The sequence below is a fragment of the Episyrphus balteatus genome, chromosome 2 (genome assembly GCF_945859705.1).
Source record: "Episyrphus balteatus chromosome 2, idEpiBalt1.1, whole genome shotgun sequence".
Classification (NCBI taxonomy): domain Eukaryota; kingdom Metazoa; phylum Arthropoda; class Insecta; order Diptera; family Syrphidae; genus Episyrphus; species Episyrphus balteatus.
Window position 1 is genome coordinate 14,867,270 of NC_079135.1, and position 25,911 is coordinate 14,893,180.

General features: G+C 30.0%; 1 protein-coding gene across 1 annotated transcript in view; it reads left to right on the forward strand.

The window, feature by feature from the left end:
- The first annotated feature begins 246 nt into the window (after positions 1–246).
- The window catches only part of LOC129911485 (homeobox protein B-H2), a 35,118-nt gene continuing 9,453 nt past the window's right edge, over positions 247–25,911 (forward strand). The window contains exons 1-4 of the mRNA XM_055989299.1: positions 247–803; positions 17,630–18,043; positions 18,152–18,256; positions 18,319–18,422. Of these exons, the coding sequence (XP_055845274.1) occupies positions 254–803; positions 17,630–18,043; positions 18,152–18,256; positions 18,319–18,422 (1,173 nt within the window). The 5' untranslated portion in view covers positions 247–253. The remainder of the gene's footprint in view (positions 804–17,629; positions 18,044–18,151; positions 18,257–18,318; positions 18,423–25,911) is intronic.

Below are 25,911 nucleotides of genomic sequence, written 5' to 3' on the forward strand. Positions count from 1 at the left end.
CCCATTACGGTTGTCAATTTAGTCCAGTTAAGATCTTTGTTTGCGCTGGATGCATTACGTGTGATTTGGATAGCGATTATTCCTTTCGTCCTTGAATTAATTGAATTGTTATTTTTATTTTAATTGAACCATTGCCGACCTATAAATTATAATTCGATTGACTATAGATAGATAATAGCCGGTTTGTGTTGAGTGTGTAGAGAATTTATAATTCAATTTGCAACAACAATAAAATATTATGTCAACTGCATTTATGGTTGACAATATCCTGAACGACAAGGATGCCACAAATGTGGAGGCCATCCTATCGGACGACAGTGAAAGTGAAAGTAATTCGGATTTAAAAGATTCGATCTGCGATTCGCCGCATAATGAGATTTTAAGTAGAAATTCGTCGGTTTCATCACACGAGGATAATTTTATGAATATGTCCTCGGACGATCATCATCATCATCATAGTTTCGTTGCGGGACGCAATTCGTATGATATGATTCGTGTAGCGTCGTCGTCGGGACATCATAGTGAAGAAGATGGCGATCGCATCGAAATGTGTTGTAATATTTGTGGAAACTTCAATCAAGTGATTGTGGATACGAAAAATATGTCCAATCATGAGCTGCTAAGACGTGAAAATGAATTCAAATGTGATAAGTGTTGTGGTCGGAGTTTGAGTGAAATTCGAATTTCAAATGAGGACGACACAAAAGAGACCATTCTGAAGGATAGTAGTACGAAGCCGATTCTGAAATTTAGCGTTTCCGCAATATTGGGAGATACCAGAGAAGGCGTTCGTGTTAGAAATGGTGAGAACAATTAAACAATAAGCAGGCTGCCTAAATGTTACTTCAAAAAAAACTGTCGGCATTAACAGTTGTAAAGAATTCCTTGTCCTTTGATTCAAATTTGTTTAGTGTTTTTATGTTTTAAAATTGAAGCACCACTAACGAAGTAGGTTTGTATGGTTTCTTCAAAAGGAAAGAACAAACTTTAAAAAAAAAAAACATAACCTGAACTACCCAAAAAAATATCGCTTTCAATCAATTTGAAACTTAAAAATCGTCCACTTTAAAATTAGTTTTTTGTTACTTAGAACAATTTTGCTTTCCGCCGACGAATTATTTTATACGAGAATCTTGATTCATGATTTAAACATCAGCTTTTGGCACCTTAATACCAAAATAAATTAAAGGCTTTGATTATATTCTAAATTTATTTAAAAATTGTTAATATTAGTCCGGGCACTTTTGTTTAAAAAAAAGTGACAAAATAAATACATTACCTAATATAAAAACAGAAAAAAAATCACGACGTATCCTTCTGTTAAAGATATAAATATTTCTTAACATTTTAATATTTATTTATTCATATGAGCCATTCAAAATGTATCGTTTTTGTCTAAGTCTGAAAAATATTTTTTTTCTTGTTCTTTTTATTCGACAAAAATAAAAACGAAAGAGCTGAGCAACAAACTTGATTAAATAATGAATTATCACGCATCGATTATTATGCATGTACAGAAGGTTCATACTAAACAATTTTAAATACTCTATTTGGATAAGTTTAACGTTGTACCTATAGGATATTAGCCTCATATTTTTATAGTTGGAAAGATGTTTATACACTTTACATTGCATTTTGTTGCTTTGAATTGCTGAATTGTGTTGTGAATTACTGTGTCTTCGAAATTTTTTAATATATTGGCTAAACACCAAGACATGTGGATTCATCACAAATTACAAACATTTTGCACTTTTAGATTTTAAACTATTATATTCGCGATTACACATATTTATATTTTATTAACTTAACGGACTTACCGCGATTTTCGTAATTCAAATTAATTGAATAGTTATTCCCGACGTTTCGACAAGATTCCAAGTCTACAAGATAGACAGTCTACCCGTGACCACGACAAGTGGAATCTTGTCGAAACGTCGGGAATAACTATTCAATTAATTTGAATTACGAAAATCGCGGTAAGTAAGTTAAGTTAATAAAATATAAATTTTGCACTTTATCATGCCTATGAAATTTTCTATTATCGATTTTCGTTTAAATTCAATTGTGATACTCCAAGAGTTTTTTGTTTGTGCAAAATCCTTACCACATTGATAGAAATTGTAATTAAAACAATTTTTAAACCTAAAATCACAGTTTCGGAACCGAAAAAAATGGTTTATTTCATATGCGAGAAATTTTTGCAGCGAAAAAAATATTGTGTTTTTTTCAAGATTTAAATAAAAATCGTAAAAGAACATTTAATACATACTCAGTAAAATTTTAAATCTAGCTTAACAATGAGCAGAAAATATTCAACTATTACCATCTGAAAACCTTCTCACTAAAACTTTCGTTCCCAAATAAAAAATATATGATAGGTTTCAAAGTTGTAAAAATGAATTCGCTTTGTAAAGATTCACAAAAAAGTCTTATTCATTTTTGTATATCTCATTTTAGACATTTTCCATAGAAACGATAAATTGTTAGACTTCTCCAAATCACACCAAATAGATATCTCATTTTTTGTTATCATTTGCAAACACAATAGTCAAACAAAAAATATTTTCACTTCCTGTCTATCACACAACAGGCAGTTATTAGAATTTGATCTGAACATTAATTTATAATATGAGAAAAATTCAATGAACATAGATTTGGAATAAGCCCTTAAAAAATACTTTTTTTGTTCAAATAAACTGATCTTTAAAATATACAAGTAGATTAAAAGACAAATCTTATCAAGCTTCATTTGATTGACTTATTGAAAATGGTTTAGATCAAAAAGCGTCGAGCGCTTTGTTCAAACTTTTTAAAAGTACACACAACAAAAATGAGCTCAACGCTTTTTGATCTAAACCATTTCCAATAAGTCAACTAAATTATTTTACAGTTTTTTTGTGCGTGATAAACGCGTATTTTTTAGTTTTTTAAACTATACATTTTATTTTTACTTTTTAGTCTTATCATGATTAAGAAAAGGTTCAAAAAGGCCAAGTAAGCTTAAATCTTAGGGTGTTTCGACTACCCAATGCCCCTCCCCAGGGCCCGGAACACCAAAATATTGTGTTGTCATCCGAACGGGATCCGGTCAAAATTCTGTTTTTCAAAATTCTGCTTTTCAAAATTCTGTTTTTTAAAATTCTGCTTTTCAAAATTCTGCTAGCATTATACTTGAACAAAAAAATTCTGCCAATTCAGTGTTTTTTTTTTTATAGCATATGCGCAGTACTAAAGAAAAATAAACCTCATTACCTAATGTAATTCAACATTGGTACTTTCCTAAATTTTTTTGTTTAAGTGTCGCAAATATAATATGCATAGACTGACTTTCTTTCAAATAAAATCTATAACTTATAGAAGAAAATATTAATTTTCTTATTCAAATTTTTGAATATTCATCTTTATTTGATAAATTAAAAATTTTTTAACTATTTTCGGAAATGTTTCGTATTAAAAACCTTTTCTTAATATTTTCAAATTTATTCATTTGTAAAACAAAAATTAATATGCATTCAAAGAATGATAAATTATGTAGGTAAGTAATCAAATAAGTAGATTATTTTTTCAAGAAGATGATTTCACAGAATTTTGCAAAAAAATTCAAAAAGGGTTTGGAAAGTGTTTTAAAAGCGCGCGCTTTTTAACATTTTCCAAACTCTTTTTTAATTTTTTACAGAATTTTGAAAAACAGAATTATGAAAAGCAGAACTGTAAAACACAATTTTAAAAGCAAAATTTTGACAAAAGAATTTTGACCCCGGCAGAATTTTGACCCCAACCCCATCCGAACTACATATGTGTACAAAGTTTCAGTTCGATACGATAATTGGAAGTGGGTCAAAATTTAGTTCCAAGATTTTATTACAAATTGTTAGTTAGTTTATTAGTAAGTTAGTAAGTTAGCTACAAGTGAAGATAATAAAAGCGTATTAAAAATAAGAACATTTTTTAAAAATATCATTTTTATATTATCATCAATCAATTTTTCCAAAACGGATTACTGAATTTTCTCGAAACTTTGTTTTAAATTTTAAATTTCTCCAAAACGGCATACCAAATTAACTTACCAAAAATTTTGAAAACTTCTTCATAAGCAATTATTTTTGTAAAAAACAAATTCGCTGTCGTGTATTATTTCCTTCTTGACAACGTGTTTTAGATCTGATATTTATTAACTCTTCGGTCTTTTAATCGCGACATACGAAGATTCTTAAAGATTTCCAATGTTTGCAGAAGGAACATTTTTTTTTCTGGCAAAATGTTTTAAATATACTTTTGGATATATTTTATTAAATAGTTTATCTTGATAAATTTTTTAATCTAATTTGAAAACCTCTGTAAGTCAAATGTAATTTTTGTCATTACTCTGTTTGTCATTACTAGAACTACGTACTCATTGCATCATTGTTTTGAGATGCGTTAAAGAGTGTCTTAAATTTAAAAGGCAGAGTCTTAGTCATTCAATGTGTGTTTACGCATAGGTAGTTTAAACTTAAGGATTGTTATTCACGTACTTTTATCTATCTACCTCCAAGTGTTAAGCAACAAAATAAACATTTAATCATTTTTAACTTCTAATCTAATTGCGTTCCTCAAAACTGATGAGCAATATGTTAACTTTTAACATATGCTACAAATAAAGCATTGAAATATGCGTTTTTTTTTAAACCCATCCCTAGCAAAAAATAATCATTTAAATCTTGATAAGTGTTATTAAAATCCCCCTTTTGGTTTCAGCAATAACTACCTATTAGATACGGAAGATATCCCACGCTTCTTCTAAAGTGTCATTTTTGGGAATCCCATTTTGCGTATATAATGAAATAAGAAGCGTATAACCTAGAAGAGTTATCTATGGAGATTAAAAAACATATTTCAAACACGAGTCACACATTTTTTGTTCTTTTTTCATAAAAAATACACTCAATAACAAAATAAATAATAATAAATTTAATGATAATAACAGAAATAAAAATAAAGAATCAATTGATCCTTTCGTCCAGCCCACAGGCTAACAATAATACAAAAAACAGACACACGGCATCGGCAGTAAGGATTTGATTAGATACGCCCATTTTTTCCTCATAAAAAACTCCCGAAGCTTCCCTTATTTATACTTACAGCATAGAAAACCCTGAATATAATACAGAAGAATAGACAACGTTAAACCAGTTGAAGGATTTTTCCCGGTCAGGGATTCACATATAAAAAAAAACGAATTGGAATCCTTAATCACCAAACAACCTCATAGAACGAACATCTAAACATGATTAGGAATATGATGTTTTTACAGCCTCCCCTCGATATATGATTCGCATAATAAAAAAAAATATACCTTTTCTCGAACTCGGAAATATCTGGGGTATATGTTATACGTTAAATTTAGGACAATCGGTTTTTTATTGTTTAGTCGTCCTTTATAGATAAAGGCTATGTATATTCCATACAAGAGAAAGAAAATAATACAAATTTGATTGTGCGTCATTTTAAGTCGTTACACTGGCAAATACAATGAAAACACAAGCCGATAAGTTTATATTTTGAGGCTTGTTTATCTAAGGTGTTAAGGACTGCTTTGTATTTGACGATGGAAGATCCTTTCTTTTTTATGGTTTTTTATTGATTGAATGTTTTTGTTTTGGATTTAATATGAAACCTTGTTTTAATAATACAAAAAAATGTAATATGAATTGGTCCTTTGGGTTATTGTTATTTTAGAAAACAAAAACAGTACCATTGGATGGTCTTCTATGTATTTAGGTAAATGATTTAATCATAGATGAGGGAATAGATGAATTAATTATTTTCAGTTTTGAAATACAATTTTACAATACTTATGGTTTACCTTGATGTTTAATATATGAAGGTATAAAATAAAGATTTTAATTGAAGTACGAAAATGAGATCATCAGATTTTGGAGGTTAAGCTAAAAAAATTTAGTTTTTATGACTTTTTCCAAAATTTTGTTTGTTTTTTTTTTATTTGTAATTACACGGTGCGACACTGAAAATACACCCGACGAATTACATAGTGTAGGCTGTTCGTATGGTCGAATAATGCATAAAAATATTTTTGTTATATTTTTGGAACCCCCCATTTTCTTTTTATATACAAAAAAAAAAACAATTTTACAGACCTAACGATGTAATTCATCAATATTTCAGTCATTTTTCTAACAACTCTCAATATGTTATATGTTATTGGAAAGAGGATTTCCAGACCCTTTGAATGATGTATATAAGTCTATTGTTTAAACAAATTAAGTGTAGGTTTATATGTTATATCCCTTAAATCTTGAAAAAGTGATTTTTTTCTCAATTTTTTCAACTTTACCTGTTTTTTTTTTGCAAAATAAAACAAACAAAAAAATAAAGTAAGGTTATATTCTGAAAGAATATACATTTAGGCACAAATTGTAGTGATGGGTAGGACACGAATTTAAAATGAGTTTGTATGAGGTACTCATTTTTCGAAATGAGGTGGTACTTTGTCCCACCTCAAATGTCCCATGGGACAAACCAATTTTAGTGGACAATTTCAATTACAAAAAAAAAAAAAAAATAACAATAACAAACCTCCTTCAATTTACAACTCTTTCTTATTCTTCTTTTTCTTTTTTTCTTTCTTTTCTATCTTATCTTTTTTTTTTTCTTTCTTTTATTTCTTTTCTTTCCTTTCTTTCTTTTCATTCTTCTCTTTTTCATATTTTTATTATTGGTTTCATTTTAGTACATTGTCGTATGTCCTCCTCGTTTTCTTTCTTAAAAAAAAAACAAACGTCACGTCCTCCTCCTCATTACTTCTAATTTTCTCCCCTCAAAATACGTACCTACTTCAAATGTCCCATAACACAAAACCTCATACATTTATTTATTTTTCATTTTAAAACATTGGTACTCTTTACTCTTCATGCATTTCTTCATACATATACATTATGTACACACATTTAGTGGCGCGGTACATTCATGATTTTCCTTTTCCTCATACACTCAATTTCATTCCTCATCTGCTCATCATCATGAGAAGAGACAGAGAGAAATACGAATAAGTTTTTTTCTGGAGACGAAAGAGTAAAGAGATATTTTTTTTGTTTTTGTGGTGAGGTGTGAGGTAATACATTTTTTTGCTTTGGGGTGATGGGACATTTCAGAGTGGTGTATGGGACATTTGTATTGCCTCATGTATGAGGTACCCATCACTAACAAATTGGCGTATTTTTTTATTGAATTTGACCAAAACTGCATAATCTATGCTACTTTTTCGTAAATAGAAAATGTGGCTTTTCATTATGTGTTCGTTACTTTAAAATAATTAGAATTTCTATGCTCCTAGGATCTTATATGGTTGAAAATAAACTAAAAAAAATATTCCCAAAGTTTCAAGTCTCTTACTTAATTCTTACCCGTACCGCCAAACGGTTGAAGTTTCTTATGGGAATAACATGGGGTTTCTTGGACCTTGTTCGATCAATTTTAAATTCCAGCCAAACCATTCGTTCAAAAAATTTAAAACTTTAAAGACTCAAATTTAATAAGTGTATAGCTATCATGTGAAAATTTTACAGATTTTTAATTGTTATAATTTTAGAGATTTAGCTTGTTAAAAAAATCATTTTTTTCAGACTTTTTCAAAAATCGCTTTTTGCACGTTTAATGCCAAAAAATTAAAAAACATACATTTTTATTCACAAATAAGCGTAGTATGTATATTTAAAATTAATATTTAATTCAAAGTTATATAATTAACTAGTTTTTTATTTATTTATTTAATATATAAATAATTTATCCACTTAAAAACGCTTTCATACAAAAAATTTCATCGAAATCAGTCAATTCTTTTACGAGAAGTCAGAAATCAAGGGAACGGTTTTATAGCAGGTAACTTCCATTAATAAAAGTTCAATAGATTTTTGTTTTCAGAATACAATACAAAATCGTTAGAGCCTATTATTCTGCTATGAATTTTCTGTTATCAATCATAAAACATATAGAAATAATCTTTTATAAATTGGTATTCGGGAGTTCGATCTTTTATAAAATTCTGTTACGAAACTCTTTTATAAATGAAACGAACAGAACTTAAATCTTTTACAATCTGTCAATCCATCTATCTAGGGAAGTGGGGCAAGACCGCCCCTTTAGTGTTTAACTGCCATAAAAACCAATAAATAACATCATTTAATTAAAATAAAGTCTTTATTCATTAAGTTTAATGTTTTTTTGCAGGAACTCTCATTATTATAATAAAAATAAAAAATACTAAACAAAGATAAAACTTTTTGAAAAAACATCTAACAAAAAACATTCTTAACCCTACATGGGGGTAAGACTGCCCTATCAAATTCTGTTGGTAGTAAAACCGTTTCTTTGTGTAAAAATTTAATTTTTTTTTTCAATAATAAGACACGTATGATATAGCTATCGGTTCCCACCTTTTATTATAAAAAAGAAAAATTTAAGACTTTTAATTATTTCACTTTCAAAAGTACAAATTATTTTTCACATAAAAGTTAAGAATTTCATGAAAAAGCACAAAACTTAACGTAACTTTTGTGGTTACAACTGAACTTGCTCATGTACTTACAAACATGATCTATCTTACTAGAAGCCACTTTTTTGCGACGGCAAATTTGATATTACTTAGATAATTGTAAATTCCATTTATTTATCATCAAATGTTCTTTCTTAAAAATTTAACTGTTAATAACTTTATTATAGGTCGTGTGAATTGGCGGCCATTCCATTTGCATTTTTAGGACATTTTCTTGCTTATCAGTTTATCTCGATGAAGAAGCAATACTTTTTCTTGAAACTTGTAGGGTCTTAAGGGCTCATGATAAAGTTGAAGTTCGAGAAGTTTCAAGAAAAACTAATTCAAAATAGCTAAATTATTAACAGACACAAAGGCGGTAACGGAGAAGAATTGTACGCGTCTTCTCCGTTACCGCTTTATCTGTAAAAAATTTGGTTACGTTTAATTAGTTTTTCGTGAAACTTCTAAAACATCAACTTTATCATGAGCCCTTAAGACCTACCAAGTTTCAAGAAAAAGTATTGCTTCCTCAACGAGATAAACTGGAAACAAGGTCAATATGTCTTCTCCGTTACTTTGGAAGGGCCGTTGGGTTAAATTTATCTATATTAAATATTTAGCCGAGCGAGGATAAATTGTTGACACTATTGATATGAAAAGATACATTTTCAGCTGACAAACATTTAGCATGCTCTTTAGCTGTGTGAATGGGGATACATTTTAGTAGTGGTTAAATAATATGTTTTAACAATAATACTCTAATTTTAGAGGGTCCGCGACAGCTTTTCCATAAAGCATCAGAAATACGTCTCTAACATTATTTTAATGTGACGCTCAAAAAACTTTGTTCTCTTTATCTTTTTTACTAATTTCCTCACTCAATTTTATTAATTTATTTATTTTTATTGCATTTTATTACCCCTCTCAATAATAGATACATGAATCTTATTTTAACTACAAAAGGGAAACGAAGAAGGTTTCAATTGCAATGAGGAATAACTAATATGGGATTTAGAAGAATTTAATTTTTGAAGTGAAAACTTCTTTAGAATCGTAGTGATTTTAAACAAGATGAAACAAAAACGCGACTTGTTTTAATAGATAGATGAATGAAATTTGTACTGTAGATAGGTAATTAAATAAATTATTATTGTACAAAATTTCAATTAATTTCATATTTTAAATTCGGAGATAACGGTAAAAAGATGTTCTTTTCCAACACACGTTATATCTTTTAATCTAGTGCACATACAAATTTGGTTTAACTTTAATACGCATGCTGATAATATAACCTTTTATTTGATATATCACACATAACGTTACGTGCTCTACAAGTTACACAATCTTAAATTGAAAACAATTTAAAAATACCTCAAAACACCTGTGTAGATCTGTTGGCGATGACCAGCTACCAGTGTAGGAACTTCTCTTGTAGAAATCTTTGAAATAAGATTTATGCACCATTATACAAGGTGAAACAATAAGCTTTCACATGGTATACAATTTTTTATAGGTTGTCAAACAAAAAAATTGATTTAATAGCATGAGAACATAAAAATAAATGTTTTTTCTTGATTTTTGGATGAAATTTAATCGAGTTTAGCTCTTTTTGTAGATGTCTCATACACCTGATCGATATATATATTTTGAGCTAAAAATGTGTATAGGTTGTTAGGGAAAAAAATTGATTTAATAGTGTAAGAAGATAAAAATACGTGTTTTTTTCGCTTTTTTTGATGGAAATTGATCGAGTTCAAAAAATTCTAGCTCTTTTTGTAGATGTCTTATAGACTTGATCGATATATATATATTGTGAGCTAAGACAATAAGCTTTCAGATGATATAAAATTTATCTAGGTTGTCATATAAAAAGGTGGATAGAATAAAAATAGGTATGATTTTTTAAGGTTTCACTTCCCATTTTCAATGGGAATGCACGATGCACGATTATTGATCCTTTGAAATATAGTGAGAAATTACCTATATGGCAAATGTGTTTCCATAAGACATAGATTAGTAAAAGGAATAATAAACAATTAGTACAGGTAAAATAGGCATTTATAAAAAAAAAATTGTTCCACTCATGAAACTTGGCAAAAAGTTTTCTTTTGGGATAAGAACCAAGTACAAAAAAAGTCTATAAAAAAAATTTTGGTGAAAGGGTGTTTTTTTCGAAGAGACAGTAAAATCTGAAATTGGTCCCAAAAAGCCAATGATTCATTTTATTTATGGTTTTGATGACAAAGTAAACATTTATAAATAAGTTCTTACACGTTTTACGCGATTCATTGGCTTTTTGGGACCAATTACAGATTTTATTGTCTCTTCGAAAAAAACACCCTTTCACCAAATTTTTTTTTATGAAAACTCTTTATTCTTGCTTTCTATCCCAAAATCAATGTTTTTACCAAATTTCATTAGAGTGACCCATCATTTTTGTTTTCACTCAAAAAAACACCCTGTTAACCATGATATTTTTATAGACACTTAAGATTCTTGTTTCTTATCTTAAAAGTAACATAATTGCTAAATTTCAATAGGGTACCACTAATATTACTCTAGTATTTCACACTTTTTCAAATAAACCCATATTTTCTTTACTTCTAAAAAAAACACCCTTTCACATAAAAAAAATTTATAGACTTACATTATTCGTAGTTCCCATGGGAAAGAGAACATACTTAATGAATTTCGTAAGGGTACCATTTATACCATTGATTTTATCGGACTTATCGCGGATTTGTCCCTATTTCCCAAAAAACACCCTTTAACCTAAAATATTTGTATAAACTTTTTGAGTTCTTGCTTTCTGTTATAAATGAAACATTTTTACCAATTTTCATTAGCGTAACAATTTTTTCCCAGTTTTTGTGGTACTAATTCCGAATTTCATCATTTCTTGAAAAAAAAAACACCCTTTCACTCAAAATAATTTTTTACTTTTTATAGATTCTTAATTCTTATACCAACCAAAACTATTTCACCAAGTTTTAAAAATTAATAGAATATAAGTTAGCTGTTATGATACCTTTCTGACACACAACTTAACCTATCAAAAAAACACCCTTTCACCCAAAATATTTTTAAAAACTTTATTAATCCTTTGTCCCTGTTTTATCTTAAACCTTCATCCCAAATTTTGTCAGTGTAGCATGTTTTTCACATGGGTTTCGGTTATATTTTACCTGTTGAGGTCAAAAAACAAGCACCCTGGTTTTTAATCGGAAATAACTTTTCTTAGAGCAATCGTATTGACTTTATTTTTATGTCATTAGATTCAGCATCAAAAAATACCTTGAAAACATGTGTCATATGATGATATTCAACAAACAATTTTTTTCAGTATATTTTTGACCTTCACCCCCTACCTCTTGTCCGCGAAAAAACACCCTTCCACCCAACTTTTTTTTATAGACTTTTTTTGTACTTGGTTCTTATCCCAAAAGCAAACTTTTTGCCAAGTTTCATGAGTGGAACATTTTTTTTTTTATTTCTTGATTTTATGTACTATTTTACCTGTACTAAATTTTGGATGTTTTATACTACAGTAAAATTAATTAATTTATATTCCTGAGGATATAAGTGATTTTCAATTTAGATACAAATGTGTATCATCTTCAAGATCAAAACACAAAGCTATTGCTTCTTTTTTATAATAAAGTGCTCAGTGGTATTGTAGTTTTCTTTGTTTTTCTTTAGACAACCAAAGCCGATTTAGTTATTTTCAGACAAATTAAAATAGACCAACAATTTCCCATATACCAAGAAAACAAATTACCTCTTTTTGTTTGCTATCATCTGCTTTAACCACACAAATCAACACAAGTATAATTGTGTGGGTGTAGACAAATTAATTATAATTTTCCAAAATTCCTTTTGGGGGAAAGGCATATTTAAATCATAGACAGCAATGGCAACAACAGCAATTTCCGGATCCAAACATATACAAAACCCCCAGACACTTTGGAGCTTAAAAACAAATCAGTGATATGAGGTGGGGGATTTCCTTTGCCTCCTGACATACCTAAAATGTGCCATATGAGCAAAAGGGGTTTTAACACCATCACACATTCCATTCCCATTTGATGTTAATTTGTGTGTGAGAGTCTGAAAGTTGAAAATATAATAAAACGCGTGATGCCTGGATATCTACATATATGTAAAAAGTCCTTGAATTAAATGAAAATTTGTGTGTTACGTTCAAAAGTGAGTTTTTGTAAGTGGTAAAGGATCCAACGTAAGTGGGGATGAAAATGAATGGAAAATTCATTTAAAGCTGCCTCACACAAAAGCTTCTTTGTCCTTTGTAGTGTCAAGGAAAACAACAATAATTATAATACCTATTCAAAAGCTGGCGCAAAGTACTCCTTCAGGCATAAACACCTATAAAGAGAGCAGACAGTTGGTATTTTGGGTGTGGGATGTAAGTTTTATATACACACACACACGTTTATAAATTACTATATCTATACACATATAGGGACACCTTTATGATACTACAGCACACTGATTTTGACGACAAACAACGCCTAAGGAGCAATCAAATTGTTCAAAAGAACAAAAAGCACCTCCTGGAAATTTTGAGGATATGGAAGGAGTATTTTAATTCGATTAGACGACGACAGAAACAATTAACGCGAATTAACGCGTCCTTTGAAAAGTTTATGCGAAACAATTTATTTGTGGCAGTGATGTAGGCGTGTAGGTGCAAATTGATATAGAAAGTGTGCTGTGATGTATGCGAGAGTATGTGGGTAGTTTCAATGCAATTCGTGGTTTTTATATGGTGAATGTGATGGGAAATAAAATTAATTTATCAAGTGATTTAAATATGCGCGGGTGGTTTGGTTAATCGGTTGACAGGTGATTAAAAATTTAAGTGGCAGTAGTTTGGAGCTTTTTAGTGGCTTTTGTTGAGTGATTAAGTTAATTGATTAAAAACATGTAATTAAGTTTATGGTAAATTAACGTATTGTATTTACAACATTACAATTAATGTTAATGTTGGAGGATATTATACATATGTAGTTATCGAGGTATTCACTTAAATAAATTTACAAATTTTAAATAATAAAATGAGAATTTTAAAGAGCAAGGTAGTTCTTTTAAATTTAGTATAATCCATTAGATTGGTATTTATAGATCAGGCAAACCCATCTAATAGTACAGGAAATATAGACTTTTTCGTGGAAAGAAATACAGGACGGCTGAATTTTTCAAATCTGAAAGAGGGGTATTAGAAAAAAATCTTTAAAAAAACCGAAAAAAAAATAAATTAAAACATCATAACCTTATAAAACTATTGTCCGTTTAGAAAAATAATGTATTACAAAGAAAAAGATAATTACATTTAAAAGAACTTTGGTCTGTCTGATAACCATTTCTATAGGACCCATAGTTTTGGAGATATAGAGCGATTTGCGTTTTCCAAAATGGCGTCCCGAAAACCAGCCCTCTTTCAGAATTAAACAATTCAGCCGTCCTGTATTTCGTTCCACAAAATGCCTGTTTTTTTACTAACTTTCCTGTACTATAACGGAGTTCAGAAATAAAAGAACAAAACAAAACTACATTTATATGTATTTTCAAAAAATTATAATTTAATGTCTGATTTAAAATCTTTATTTAAAAAATATACTTTTTACTTTTACGAAGATTATTAAGAATGTACAGGTAGGCCTAAAAACTCCTGGTACAAGCAAATGCAAAACCACCAGCATTCAGTTGGCCTTAGAAATGGAACAATACAAAACCGGGAGGCTTGCCGCCGATTTCTGAGGTCAACCCGGCGAACCCCACAGGCGGATCACTAGTGTGAAGCAGTTACGTGGGATAGTTATGATCCCCTCGACATCGAGATCATAACAGCGCCGAGAAAAAGGAAGAAGAAGATTAAGAATGTACACCGAGAGCCCACAGCTGATTTTGGGAGTGGAGGTGTGTAATGTGTATAACCAAAACTGAGTTACATGTACCTTTTTTTTAAGAATTAGCGTCCTGATAAAGAATTCAAAACTCTGGCAGGTCTATTTCACTGCATTCTATGGTTTATGTAGAGCTCAAAAGTGCATTTTTTTCCGATTTTTGTGTCGAGTATATGTATAAGCACTTTAATTCACATTGAGCCGATAGAGGGCAATATCTTGACTTCAAAAAGTTCGGTCCCAGATGTTTTATTAGCGACATTCACTAGGTATACCAGACGTATATGAAATCCTGAAATGCATTTTCAGAAAAGTGTAAAGCAAATTTTCTTTCCCTTTATACAGTGTGTCCCACAGTCACCACCCCAAATGAAAACCATGAATTCCTGAGGTAATTTTAAGTCGAAAAACTTAAGAGGTAATTTTCTCGTTTTCGTCCCGTTTTCGAGTTACCACGGTTTTTATGATTTTTACTCTCTTGTCATTAAACTGGCCTTATCTTTGCCAAACTACGTTTTATTCGACAGATTTTTTTTACAACCAATCAAGAATTTATTACAGTTTTAGTGTGTCTCAAACTTTTTTTTCTGTGGACAACCGTATTTTATTTTTGAATACAAAATTAATTTAAATGAATTAAAACTTTTTCTGAGCTTTATCTATTTGTTCTTTTCTTAACCATAATAGCTCAGAAAAAGTTTTTAATTCATTTAAATTAATTTTTTATTTAAAAATTATTTTTTTTTTTTAATTCACTCAGTTTGTTTATTTTTTTAAATTACTTTCAGTAGCCTTTTTTATAAAATAAAACTTATTTTTATTATGAAAATAAACTGGGCTTTAATAAAAAGCACAAAAATTTAATACTAATTAACGTGTTTTTTTGACTTAAATGATATGAAAGTGTAAAAAATAACTTAAAAAACGAAGAAAATTGTGTTTGATGCAAAATTGTGGAGAAACGGTTGTCCACAGAAAAAAAAGTTTTGAGACAAACTAAAACTGTAATAAATTCTTGATTGGTTGTGAAAAAAATCTTTCGAATAAAATGTAGTTTGGCAAAGACAAAGCCAGATAAGGGAAAAGAGAACAAACATCATAAAAACCGTGGTAACTCGAAAACGGGACGAAAACGAGAAAATTACCTCTTAAATTTTTCGACGTTAAATGACTTCAGGAATCCATACTTTTCGCTTGGGGCGGTGACTGTGGGACACCCTGTATATAACTCTTAAAAAATTATAACTACCTCTTGATTGTAGATTAATAAGTCCCAGACGTTTTAATCACCCCCACCAGACGTCCTTGAAGAGTCTCGAAATAGCGACTTTTGTTTGGAAAATTTAAAAAAAGAATACCATTTTTGGATTTTTTTAAATATTTCGATTAATTTTTTTTTTTTTGAAAAATCAATTTTTTGAAAACGGTTCGAGTTTTTTTTTTAATCTTGTAGGACCAGGTTTTCGTCCTTGATGTTTGTGGGTGTGACTACACACTATTGTGTAGTATCAGTTCTCAAATTATCTGTCACAAATCTAGAAATCGCAGCTTTGTTTATTTATTCTGAGGCGCTTATACTGTCCGAAGACCGCAGTAAACGTTGAACAGATAAACGAACAAAGGTATTAAAATTGAGTCAACAACAATTATGAATGAAAAGACATTTTGTTGTATTTTCAAATATATGTACAAACAATTTTATTAATAAAATAATTGAGAAATTTAAATTACGTTAAATGAAATGAGTTGGCAACCATAAACTTCGTTGAACTATTTTTATAAAATTATCTAGGCGCTTTGAAGAAAACGTCGTAAATAATAAAAAAATAATTAAACGATTCAAGGTTGGCTTACAATCAAAGCCACTCCCCCTGGTGTGATACTTTTTTGAGAACGTTAGCGCTAGGCAACCTTTGCTCAATGAAATATCAAACAAGAGTGATTTGTTTTGAATCAAGCTCTGCCTTTTATATGATTTTTGAAATAATTTTAAATCAATGAAATATATGATTACAAACATAAATTATTTTAAAGTGATTAAACATAAAGTATTAATTTAGAATATTGAACATTTAAATGAGAATTATATGAATTAACAGTAAATGGATGTCTTATAATCTTATTTTTATGTGTCGATTATTTTTAATATCATACCAACTTTTAGCTGAAGAATGTTCGAAAACTTTTATTCATCAAATATGTATCTACTACCTCACCTATTTTTTTTTTTTTTTTTTTTTTCAAACGACTTCACCCCTTCTTCTTTTGGAAGTCGAAAACGTGTTTTGAAATTAAAAATAGTTTTATACTATGTTTCCACCAACCCTAAATCCAAGATTTAGCTAAGTAGATTTCAAATACCTAAATCTCGAGATTTATTCTAAATCTACTTAGCTAAGTCTCGGATTTAGAGTAGGTCCACAAGTTTTTAACATGCTTTGAACCTTTTTGAAAAGGCTTCCTGTTCTATATTTTTCCACTGTTCGATCATTTTTAGGCTATTATAAGCTGTAAGTAAACAAAAAAATATATATATAATAAAGGCATTAACAAAAAACCCATCAGATTGTAAGTAAACTGTACCTAAATGTATATCCATCATCTTGGCTCTTAACTTTGTAAGTTTACACGGACCAGCACTTCATATGTGAACCTTGATTCATCACTGCATAATTTTGATGCCCAGAAAATGTTCTGCAAATGTGAACTGGTTTCATTATTTGTTTAGTAGAGGATTTTTTCCTAAACCAAAACACAATTTTTTCTAAAAAAATAATGTTCCACATACGCCTCAGTGAACATTAATACAATATTTTTTCGCTGTTGGCCTATTGTCAAATTATTTTAACGTATTATTTCTCTTAAGCCAATTAAATAAAGGTAGAGTGTTAAACTAAGTGTTAAACTATTAAACTAGTTTACAACTCACTTTTTTTTAAACGTCTGTGCGTGATAAAATTCCTTCCAAATATTAAAAGTATGAAAAACATTTGTTTTAAGTACCTATTCTTTGTTTATAATATAACCACCCCCCATGAATCCAGCCATTGTGCTAAAAAAAAAAATTAAATAGAATTAGTTCAGAAACTTTTATTCACAGCATATTATAAGTCTCAGCACCTTATTAAAAATATTCTTATTAAATATCTCAAAAAATGTTTCTTTCTTTCAGAATTTATACAACCCCAACATATCTGGCCTTATATACAACAAAACTTTATACAACACACACAATTTCCACATCCCGCGTTCCTTACCAATAGCAATAGTTGTCAGCCGCAAACCACATCGTCACCTGGCAGCACAATTAGTGATAGCGACAATCATCCAAACAGTAACACCAACAACAGCAACAACAACAACAACAACAATACCAACGGCAGCAGTCATCTCCACAATGACAGCAATCAGAATGGAGGGTGTTATGGCGGTGGCGACGACAACCGAAGACATCAGGGCGCCACTACGGAGAAGCAAGTGATAGCGAAACCCATGCCAAGTAGGCCGACACCATTCCTGCCACATGGCCTCAACCATCCGCATTTGCATTCACTGCTGGCGCACTGCAGAAATCCCTACATGAATGGTAAGTGTGTTAACTCTATGTCGCTCTCGACATTTCTGGGGTCGGGGATTTGGGAAACAAAAAGGACTAATCTGTATAATTAACACATTTTACATGTTACTTTTACAGTAGGAGCTCAGGTCTTCCCTCTTCCGCCAGGACAAGGCTTTCCGTGGGCGCATTCGACAAGAGGCAAGCCAAGGCGTGGTATGATGCGACGTGCAGTGTTTTCAGGTAAGTTTGATAAGGGGTGAAACCTTTTTCAATTTTAATAAAGCCTTGTGTCCTTTTGGTAGATTCCCAAAGAAAAGGATTAGAAAAGCGATTCCAACAACAGAAGTACATTAGCAAACCTGATAGGAAAAAACTTGCCGAAAGACTAGGACTGAAAGACTCTCAGGTATGTGCACAAAAGTCCTCTTTACCAACCACATCACGAACTTAGCAAGTCAATTGACGGATCATAGAATCCGCCACATTTTTAATGGCGACAAACTATAAAAGTCGGAAAATATCTGTACACATTGTTAACAAGGATACTTTTTTTTTTTGTATTGAAGTCCTTTTTTTTTTGGTCGCGGAATTTGTATGGGGCACGAAGCCGTGCCCCTTTGTGAACAAAACAATAGAGTTGCTCTCTTAGGCAAGAGGTTGCGCAGAATATCCTTGAAAATAAAACTCCGCCCCGCGAGTATACCAACAAGGATTTTGCTTTTTTTTTGTATTTCTACTGTATACAAAAGATTCTTAACTTTTTCTCTCTCTCTTGTGTTATGAGAAAGCTTCTATGAGGAATAAGGTTCAAGGATCTACTGATGGCGCTTTTCTTCCATTTTTATATGATATTTACTGTGTATCAAGGTTTTATTGTAATTTTTTTTTTTATTCCTTGTTTGCTCCTTTTCGAGGACCATCCCTATTCTTATAGATGCGCAGTCGCTTTCTTTGTAGAAATTATACAAAATAACTTTTTAAATGAAAAACAATGGAAAAATCAATTTAAATGAAGGACTTTTTTTTCATAAGATAGGTGTAAGGTTGTATAGGTTCCTTCATTGGTATGTACCAAAGCTATGTATTTTTTGCTAGAAATCTAGATCAAAAGTGCAACAAAGTTAACTGATGTTGTGTATGCAGTATCCATGTTAGGGGCAATATTAAACGATTTATGATTTCAAAGAAAAAGGAAGCAAATAGGGAAAGAAAACTGATTATAAATGGAGTGGAAATGGAGACAGTAATTCACAAGAAAACTAAATGAAATGCATTTTTAATTATTTATGGGAGCTATAAATACTCACTTGGAAGTTGAGAAATTTTAAATAGAAAATGATATTTCTTAGGTCTTGAAGATTCAGGAACAGAAATTTTTTCAAATTAAGTGATGTAAATGAATTTTAAAAAGGTAGGTAGGTATCTACGTGTGTGAAGTTTCATCAACGAATTTGATGGTTATTTAAGACCAAATATGAAAATTTATAAAATTGCATTAACTTTTTTTTACAAAAGGAGCCTTATTCATTTTTTGACAAGAAGGACTATGGAAAAGAAAACTGTTTTTCATCATTTAATCAATAAATAGAAATATATACACTGAAGGAAAATCCGCAACGTAAAATGTAATATGTTCAACGTTGATTTAATGTTGAAAAAACTAACATGAAATATTTTTAAATTAAAATTGAAACAACTTAAGAATTTTTTTTTTATTTTTGTCGGACCTCAGCTTTTGTAGTATTTTATCACCCTAATTTTGAACAGTGAGATAGCACAGTGGTAAAGCATTCGCCTAGTGACCCAAGAGTTGTAGGTTCGATCCCCAGCGGCTGCCAATTTTTTCTTTTTTTTTATAAATTGATGCTTTTTTAAAAGTTGAAACAACTTTGATTTGAAAATGTTTTATAACGGCAAACCACTTAAAACCAACGATGTTCTACTTTGATTTTAAAATTTTCGTCTTCAACGCAAAATCATTCCGAGAAATAGTTGAATCAACGTGGTTTTCGTTGATTTTTAGTTGTTTTTTTCCCTCAGTGTAGTGATAAATTTGTTTAAAATAAACTGTTATGAACTTTAAATAAAAATATATGTATTTTACTTTACTTCAGCTTTATGATTCTACATAAGGAGGTCTAAGAGCTGAAGTGAACCAAGTCACAAAAAGTGAATTTGGATTTTGGAGATATAACGAGTTAAAGTAAATACATTTGCATTGAATTTTTTGGTGAACATTTTTTTCGAGCAAATAACAATTTGATTCGAAATACTTTTGGATCAAACTAATGAAAGACGTTAGTAGAGTCAAACCTTGAGCAGATTTTGGCACTAAATTTGAATTTTTTTCTTTTTTTGACTTGGTCCGTTTCAGCTGTGAAACCTCCATAAAATATTTTAAAAAATACCATTTAATTTCTTGTAGGTATAAAAATAGTAGGAAATTCAAATTTTAAAAAATTTAAAAAAAAATTAATATGCCATTCTGAAGAAATAATTATTTGAGACATTTGAGAACGTATTTTCAAAAAAATTTATCAAACTGAGTATTCCGAAAGAAAAAATTTTAAACGTTTTTTAAAAAATCCAAAAACAACTTTTTTGGAAACTTTTCTTGATTTTACTATTAGGCTACAAAAGAGGATTTTTTTTACAAAAAATGTCATTGAAATCGGTTACGACGCTTGTGAGAAAGCCAGAAATCAAGAAAACGGTTCTATGGGACGTTCAAAAATAGGACGTTAGATATCAAAATACACATATTTTTTCAATCAAAATCATTATGAGAAAAAAAATGTCTTGTAGTTTTTTATATAAAAATTTCAAACAAATTAAAAAATAAATTGCACGACTGGGGTCGCACGTACTTGCTCTTATGCTTAAAGTAACTATAATGTTAAAGCTTTTTATTCAAGAAATTTAAAATTTGATATTTTGAAGAAATTTCATAAGTAGTATAAAGAAATAAAATCTGTTCTTATAATTAATTAAACTCCGTTTTAAATTATCTTAAAAAAAAAAAAAATATGCCATTTTATTTCTTGTGTAAAAAGGTATTTTTAGAAAAAAATTTTCGAAAATTGTAGGAGCCGTTTTTTAAAAAAATAATTTTTTATATATAAAAATTTTTTAACATTTAAAAAAAAAAAAGTTGGTATGCCATTTTGAAGAAATAATTTATTTACACATAAAAACTAAATTTCAAAATTTTTAATTGATCCGTTTTCAAAAAATTGATTTTTCAAAAAAAAATTTTGAAATATTTTTAAAAAACCCAAAAATGCGTTTTTTGAAAATTTTCTAAAATTTTAATATTATCTTTACTTACACACTTTTGTATAAAAATTTTCATTCAAATCGGGTTAATGTTGTACGAGATATTCAGAAACGAAAAAAACCGTTTTATGACAGGTACCGTTAATAACGGTACAAAAAATATTTTTTTTATTTCAAAAGTTGGCTCTTATGTGTAGTACTACACACAAAAATTTTAATCAAAATCGTTAGAGCCGTTTTTGAAAAAAATTAACTTTTCTATTTCCGTTATATGGCAGGTACCGTTAGTTTTGGTTATAAAAAAAAAATTTCAATTTTCCCTCTAGGGAATCACCAAAAACTGCTAACTACCAAGTTTGAAGAAAATCACTTCACTCGTTTAGGCTGCAGCTCCAGATAGAGACAGACACACAGACAGACAGACAGACAGACAGAATTGCCGGACCCACTTTTTTGGCATTCTCCATCATCGTAATGTCATGTAAAATTGTTATCTCGAGTTCGATTTTTTTTACGAATCCTAAACTTGCCCTATAGTACCTATATCGCAAGTAAAAAATGGTGCGGAAATGAAAGGAAAGTAGTATTATTCGACATATAAAAATAAAGTTTCCAAAAAATTCATCGATCCCTTTTAATACAGTAAAATAAGGAGAAAAAAGGGGTAAATCTCGGAATGAATGTTAGTAGAAATTTTTTTTGCTCAATATCTTCCTTTTACCATTCTATAACATATCTCAAAAGTCTAGAAAAATCTCATGTCCGCTTGTCGCGATTTCAAGGTCAAATCGCGAAATGGAGATTTTCAAAATTAGCAAAAAAAGGCTATGGTATTATATACACATATGATACATGATTTTAAGGTATTTTTTAATGCTGATTCCAAAAAATCTAAAATCAAGACAATCTGACGTCTCTGGAAAAAGTTATACCTGTTTTTCATCTGTCAACTCATATTATTGTAACAGTTGCAAACTTACTGCCAAAAAACCCTTAAAAGTTATGGTAGATGAACCAAATTTTGCATGAAGATTTAAGAATCCATCATTATTAAAAATCAAAACAATCCATTACAAAAAATATATATATCTACGAAATAATGGTATTTTTTGATGGAGGGGCAAATTTTAGGATATGCACTAAAGAAGATTCTTGTTCATCTTAGGAATAAGTGCAAATAGGCTAATTTTTTCATTTTAATCTTTGTTTGGATATTCTTTAACTACCCTCAAAAATCTAAAAAAATCTCATGTCCGCAAGTCCTAATTTTCTTGGTTTGAAGATAAGGTGCAGATTTGAAAAAATTGAAAAACTACTCTTCAGATATTTGTGTCAGATCAGCATGAATAAGGTACATTACTTTTCAGGGATGGTCATATTGATTTGTTTGTGGGTTTTGTTGGAATAAGCGTTAAAAAATACCTTGAAATGATATGGGTTATGTTGGTATACATATTAGAATCTAAAATTTTCATATTATTTTTTTTAAATCTGCACCTAACTTAGTTTAACCTGGAAAATAAGAACTTGCGGTCATGAGATTTTTTTAGATTTTTGACATAAGTTATAGAATATCCAAACAAAGATAGAAACAAAAAAATTAGCCTATTAGCACTAATTCCAAGATTGTACCAGGATGTTTTTTAGTGCATATCCCAAAATTTCCCCTTTTCTCAAAAAATACCAATTTTTCATAGATATAAATGTTTTTTTGCATTGCATTGTTTTGATTCTTAATTATAATGGATATGAAAACCCTCATGCAAAATATGATTCCGCTACCATTACTTTTAAGGGTTTTTCGGTAGTAAGTTAGCAACTGTTATAATAATAATATTCAAAGATGAAAAACATATATAACTTTTTTCAGAGACGTCAGATTGCCTTGATTTTAGATTTTTTGGAATCAGCATTAAAAAATACCTTGAAATCATGTATCATATGTGTATATAATACCATAGCCTATTTTTGCTAATTTTGAAAATCTCCATTTCGCGATTTGACCTTGAAATCGCGACAAGCGGACATGAGATTTTTCTAGACTTTTGAGTTATGTTATAGAATGGCAAAAGGAAGATATTGAGCAAAAAAAATTTCTACTAACATTCATTCCGAGGTTAAATCCTTATTTGACTGGATTATTTCTAAAAAATTGATTTTTCTTAAATCCAAAAATATTTTTTTTTTAAATTTTTTTAATTATGATTATAATTATGCGTAATGAAAGGTTTTGTTTCAAAATAAAATAAAAAGCCTTTTACTGATGCATTGCTTTCATTTTACTTTAATATGTAAAAGTTAAAAGTTATTTCTTAAAAAAAAAAAACATTCTAATCTATAATTTACCATTGGTCTGTCAAATTTAACAACTTTTTAACCCGCAAATTTTCCACTTTGTCTATTATGGATGTTTCTCTGGCTTTAGCACTTGTGCTTTAATTGTTACAAACATATGAATTAACAGAAACTTGCAAAAGGAAGTTTTTTAAATGATATTTTTTAACAATCAAATCTTATTTCATGTCTAAAAAATATAATTTTATTTCCATCGAAAATTGTTTTGTAAGGGAAAAATCACTGATAAATCAGAATTTTTTGTAAGCTTCTTGAAAAAAAATCAAGCTCTTCATATCTTGAAAAAACCCAAACAACTCTTCAGTTTTTTTCTACAAAATCCTTCCAGCTTCATAAACAAAGGCGTTTAAAAGGTCCTTTCTCTTCTTCTCATTGTGTATGCCGAAACACGACCATAATGATGATGACTACAAAATGCATAACAATAAATCATTTCCAGTTTCCTGAAGTGCAATAATTCATCTCTGCATTCACATCAAATACCTCTCACACTCAATGATAGGTTGCATTCATACTTTTTTCCATCAGAAATGCTCATCGTTCTTAATATTTTTGTTCTTACTGTGAACCTTTTACACCATATCACCAACAAAAGAAGAACAAAAAAAATCATTTGATCCCTAGACAAGACTTTATGATACTCGTTGGCCGGCACTGATGAGTCTCCATCATCAGCTCGCAAAACATTTCTATTCGAATGAGTTGACAGTTGTGAAAATGATTTGTCATATGCATTTGCGGTTGTCAATCTGATTTCAGCGACAAAAATTCACCAAACAACTGCAGCAGCAGTAGGAGCATCATATGTTTAAAAAAGACAAGAGGGACACTCACCAATTTTTTTTTTTTATTACTCATTCTTTTAGCTGAACATTTTCACAATCGCGATTCCGAAAAGGACACCAAATTTGTATTCTCCTAGTCATTCTTTTTCCATAGAAGCGGAACTAAATTGAATATCGCGTCCCGACACTTTTTTTTCTCCTACTGACATGCAAGCGCCGCCGGACACTTAACACTTTACCTCCTCCACAAACATCCTTCAACGATGAGCCCTGCGGTGTTGTCCTGTGAAAATGTCCTGTGGGCATAACAAAAGCCGCAAATAAAATGTGCATAACGATAACGCAAGGGGACATCGTTCTGGCGTACATTTCGATTGGAGTTTGAGCTAAACGAACAGTGAATTGCCATCCATGATGGTACAAAACGGCAGTAAAATTTGGAGCACTTGCTGGTTATGTTGCATATATGTGAGTTGAGCAACCGATTGGTAAAGGACATCCTTTGCCTCGAAAATGCACCTCTATCCCCACACATAGATAAATTCTCATATAATAATAAATAAAAGCTTCCATCTATATGCAAGAGTGGAGGCTTTATTCAGGCCATCGTTCATTCTTTCAAGGAATTTGGGGGATGAGTTTTGGAGTTGAAGTGCTGCTACTTCGCATTGCTACTGCTGTTCTATAATATACGCAGTATGGGAAATGTGCTGCAATGCGGTCAGTATTGCAGTTATTACCATGTTGTTTGAGGGCAATTCGTTTTGATAAACGGTGCAATTCAGGTGATTCATCATTTTTAACAAGTAAATTTTATGAGATGGATTTTTGAAGTGGCAAAAATTAAGTGAAATAACAAAAAATATTGCTGAATTGTTGTTGAAAAACCTGTTAGAGTTATGTCTTTTTCAAGAGCAATCAGCACTTGGGGAATTGTTTTACAAAACAATAGCAATTGACTTTAAAAGGTATCAAAGTACTGCAGAATATGAACTTGAACTTACTTTCGTTTTGAAATTCGGTCTTTAACTTACTTTATAAAACGCAATTTGCTGGGAAAGCCGCCATCTTGAAAGAGACGTTACAACAACGCGTTGTTTCGATTTTCATTTAACAACACGTTTGTCGTTCGTTTATAGAGACCGATGTAAAAAATAAAAAAAAATAAAAAAAATTAAACTAGCTTGTTTTAAACAAAAGAGCTGAACAGCAAACTTTATTTTTTTTTTTAATTCGTATTATTTTTCACATAAAAAACTCTGGCAACTATTTTATGCACCAAATTTTTGTACACCAAAGAGTTTTTAATAAACATAGTTTAAAAATTCGTTAGACCCTTGTTTTATAAATAAACAGTTCTTCTTCTTGTTCTTAAGAAGGAATTAATGTATCTCAATTTTTAACTTTAATAACCCATTCATATTTCATTTGCTAAACATGTATGTAATTCTTTGTTTTTTTTTTTATATTTGTGAAGTA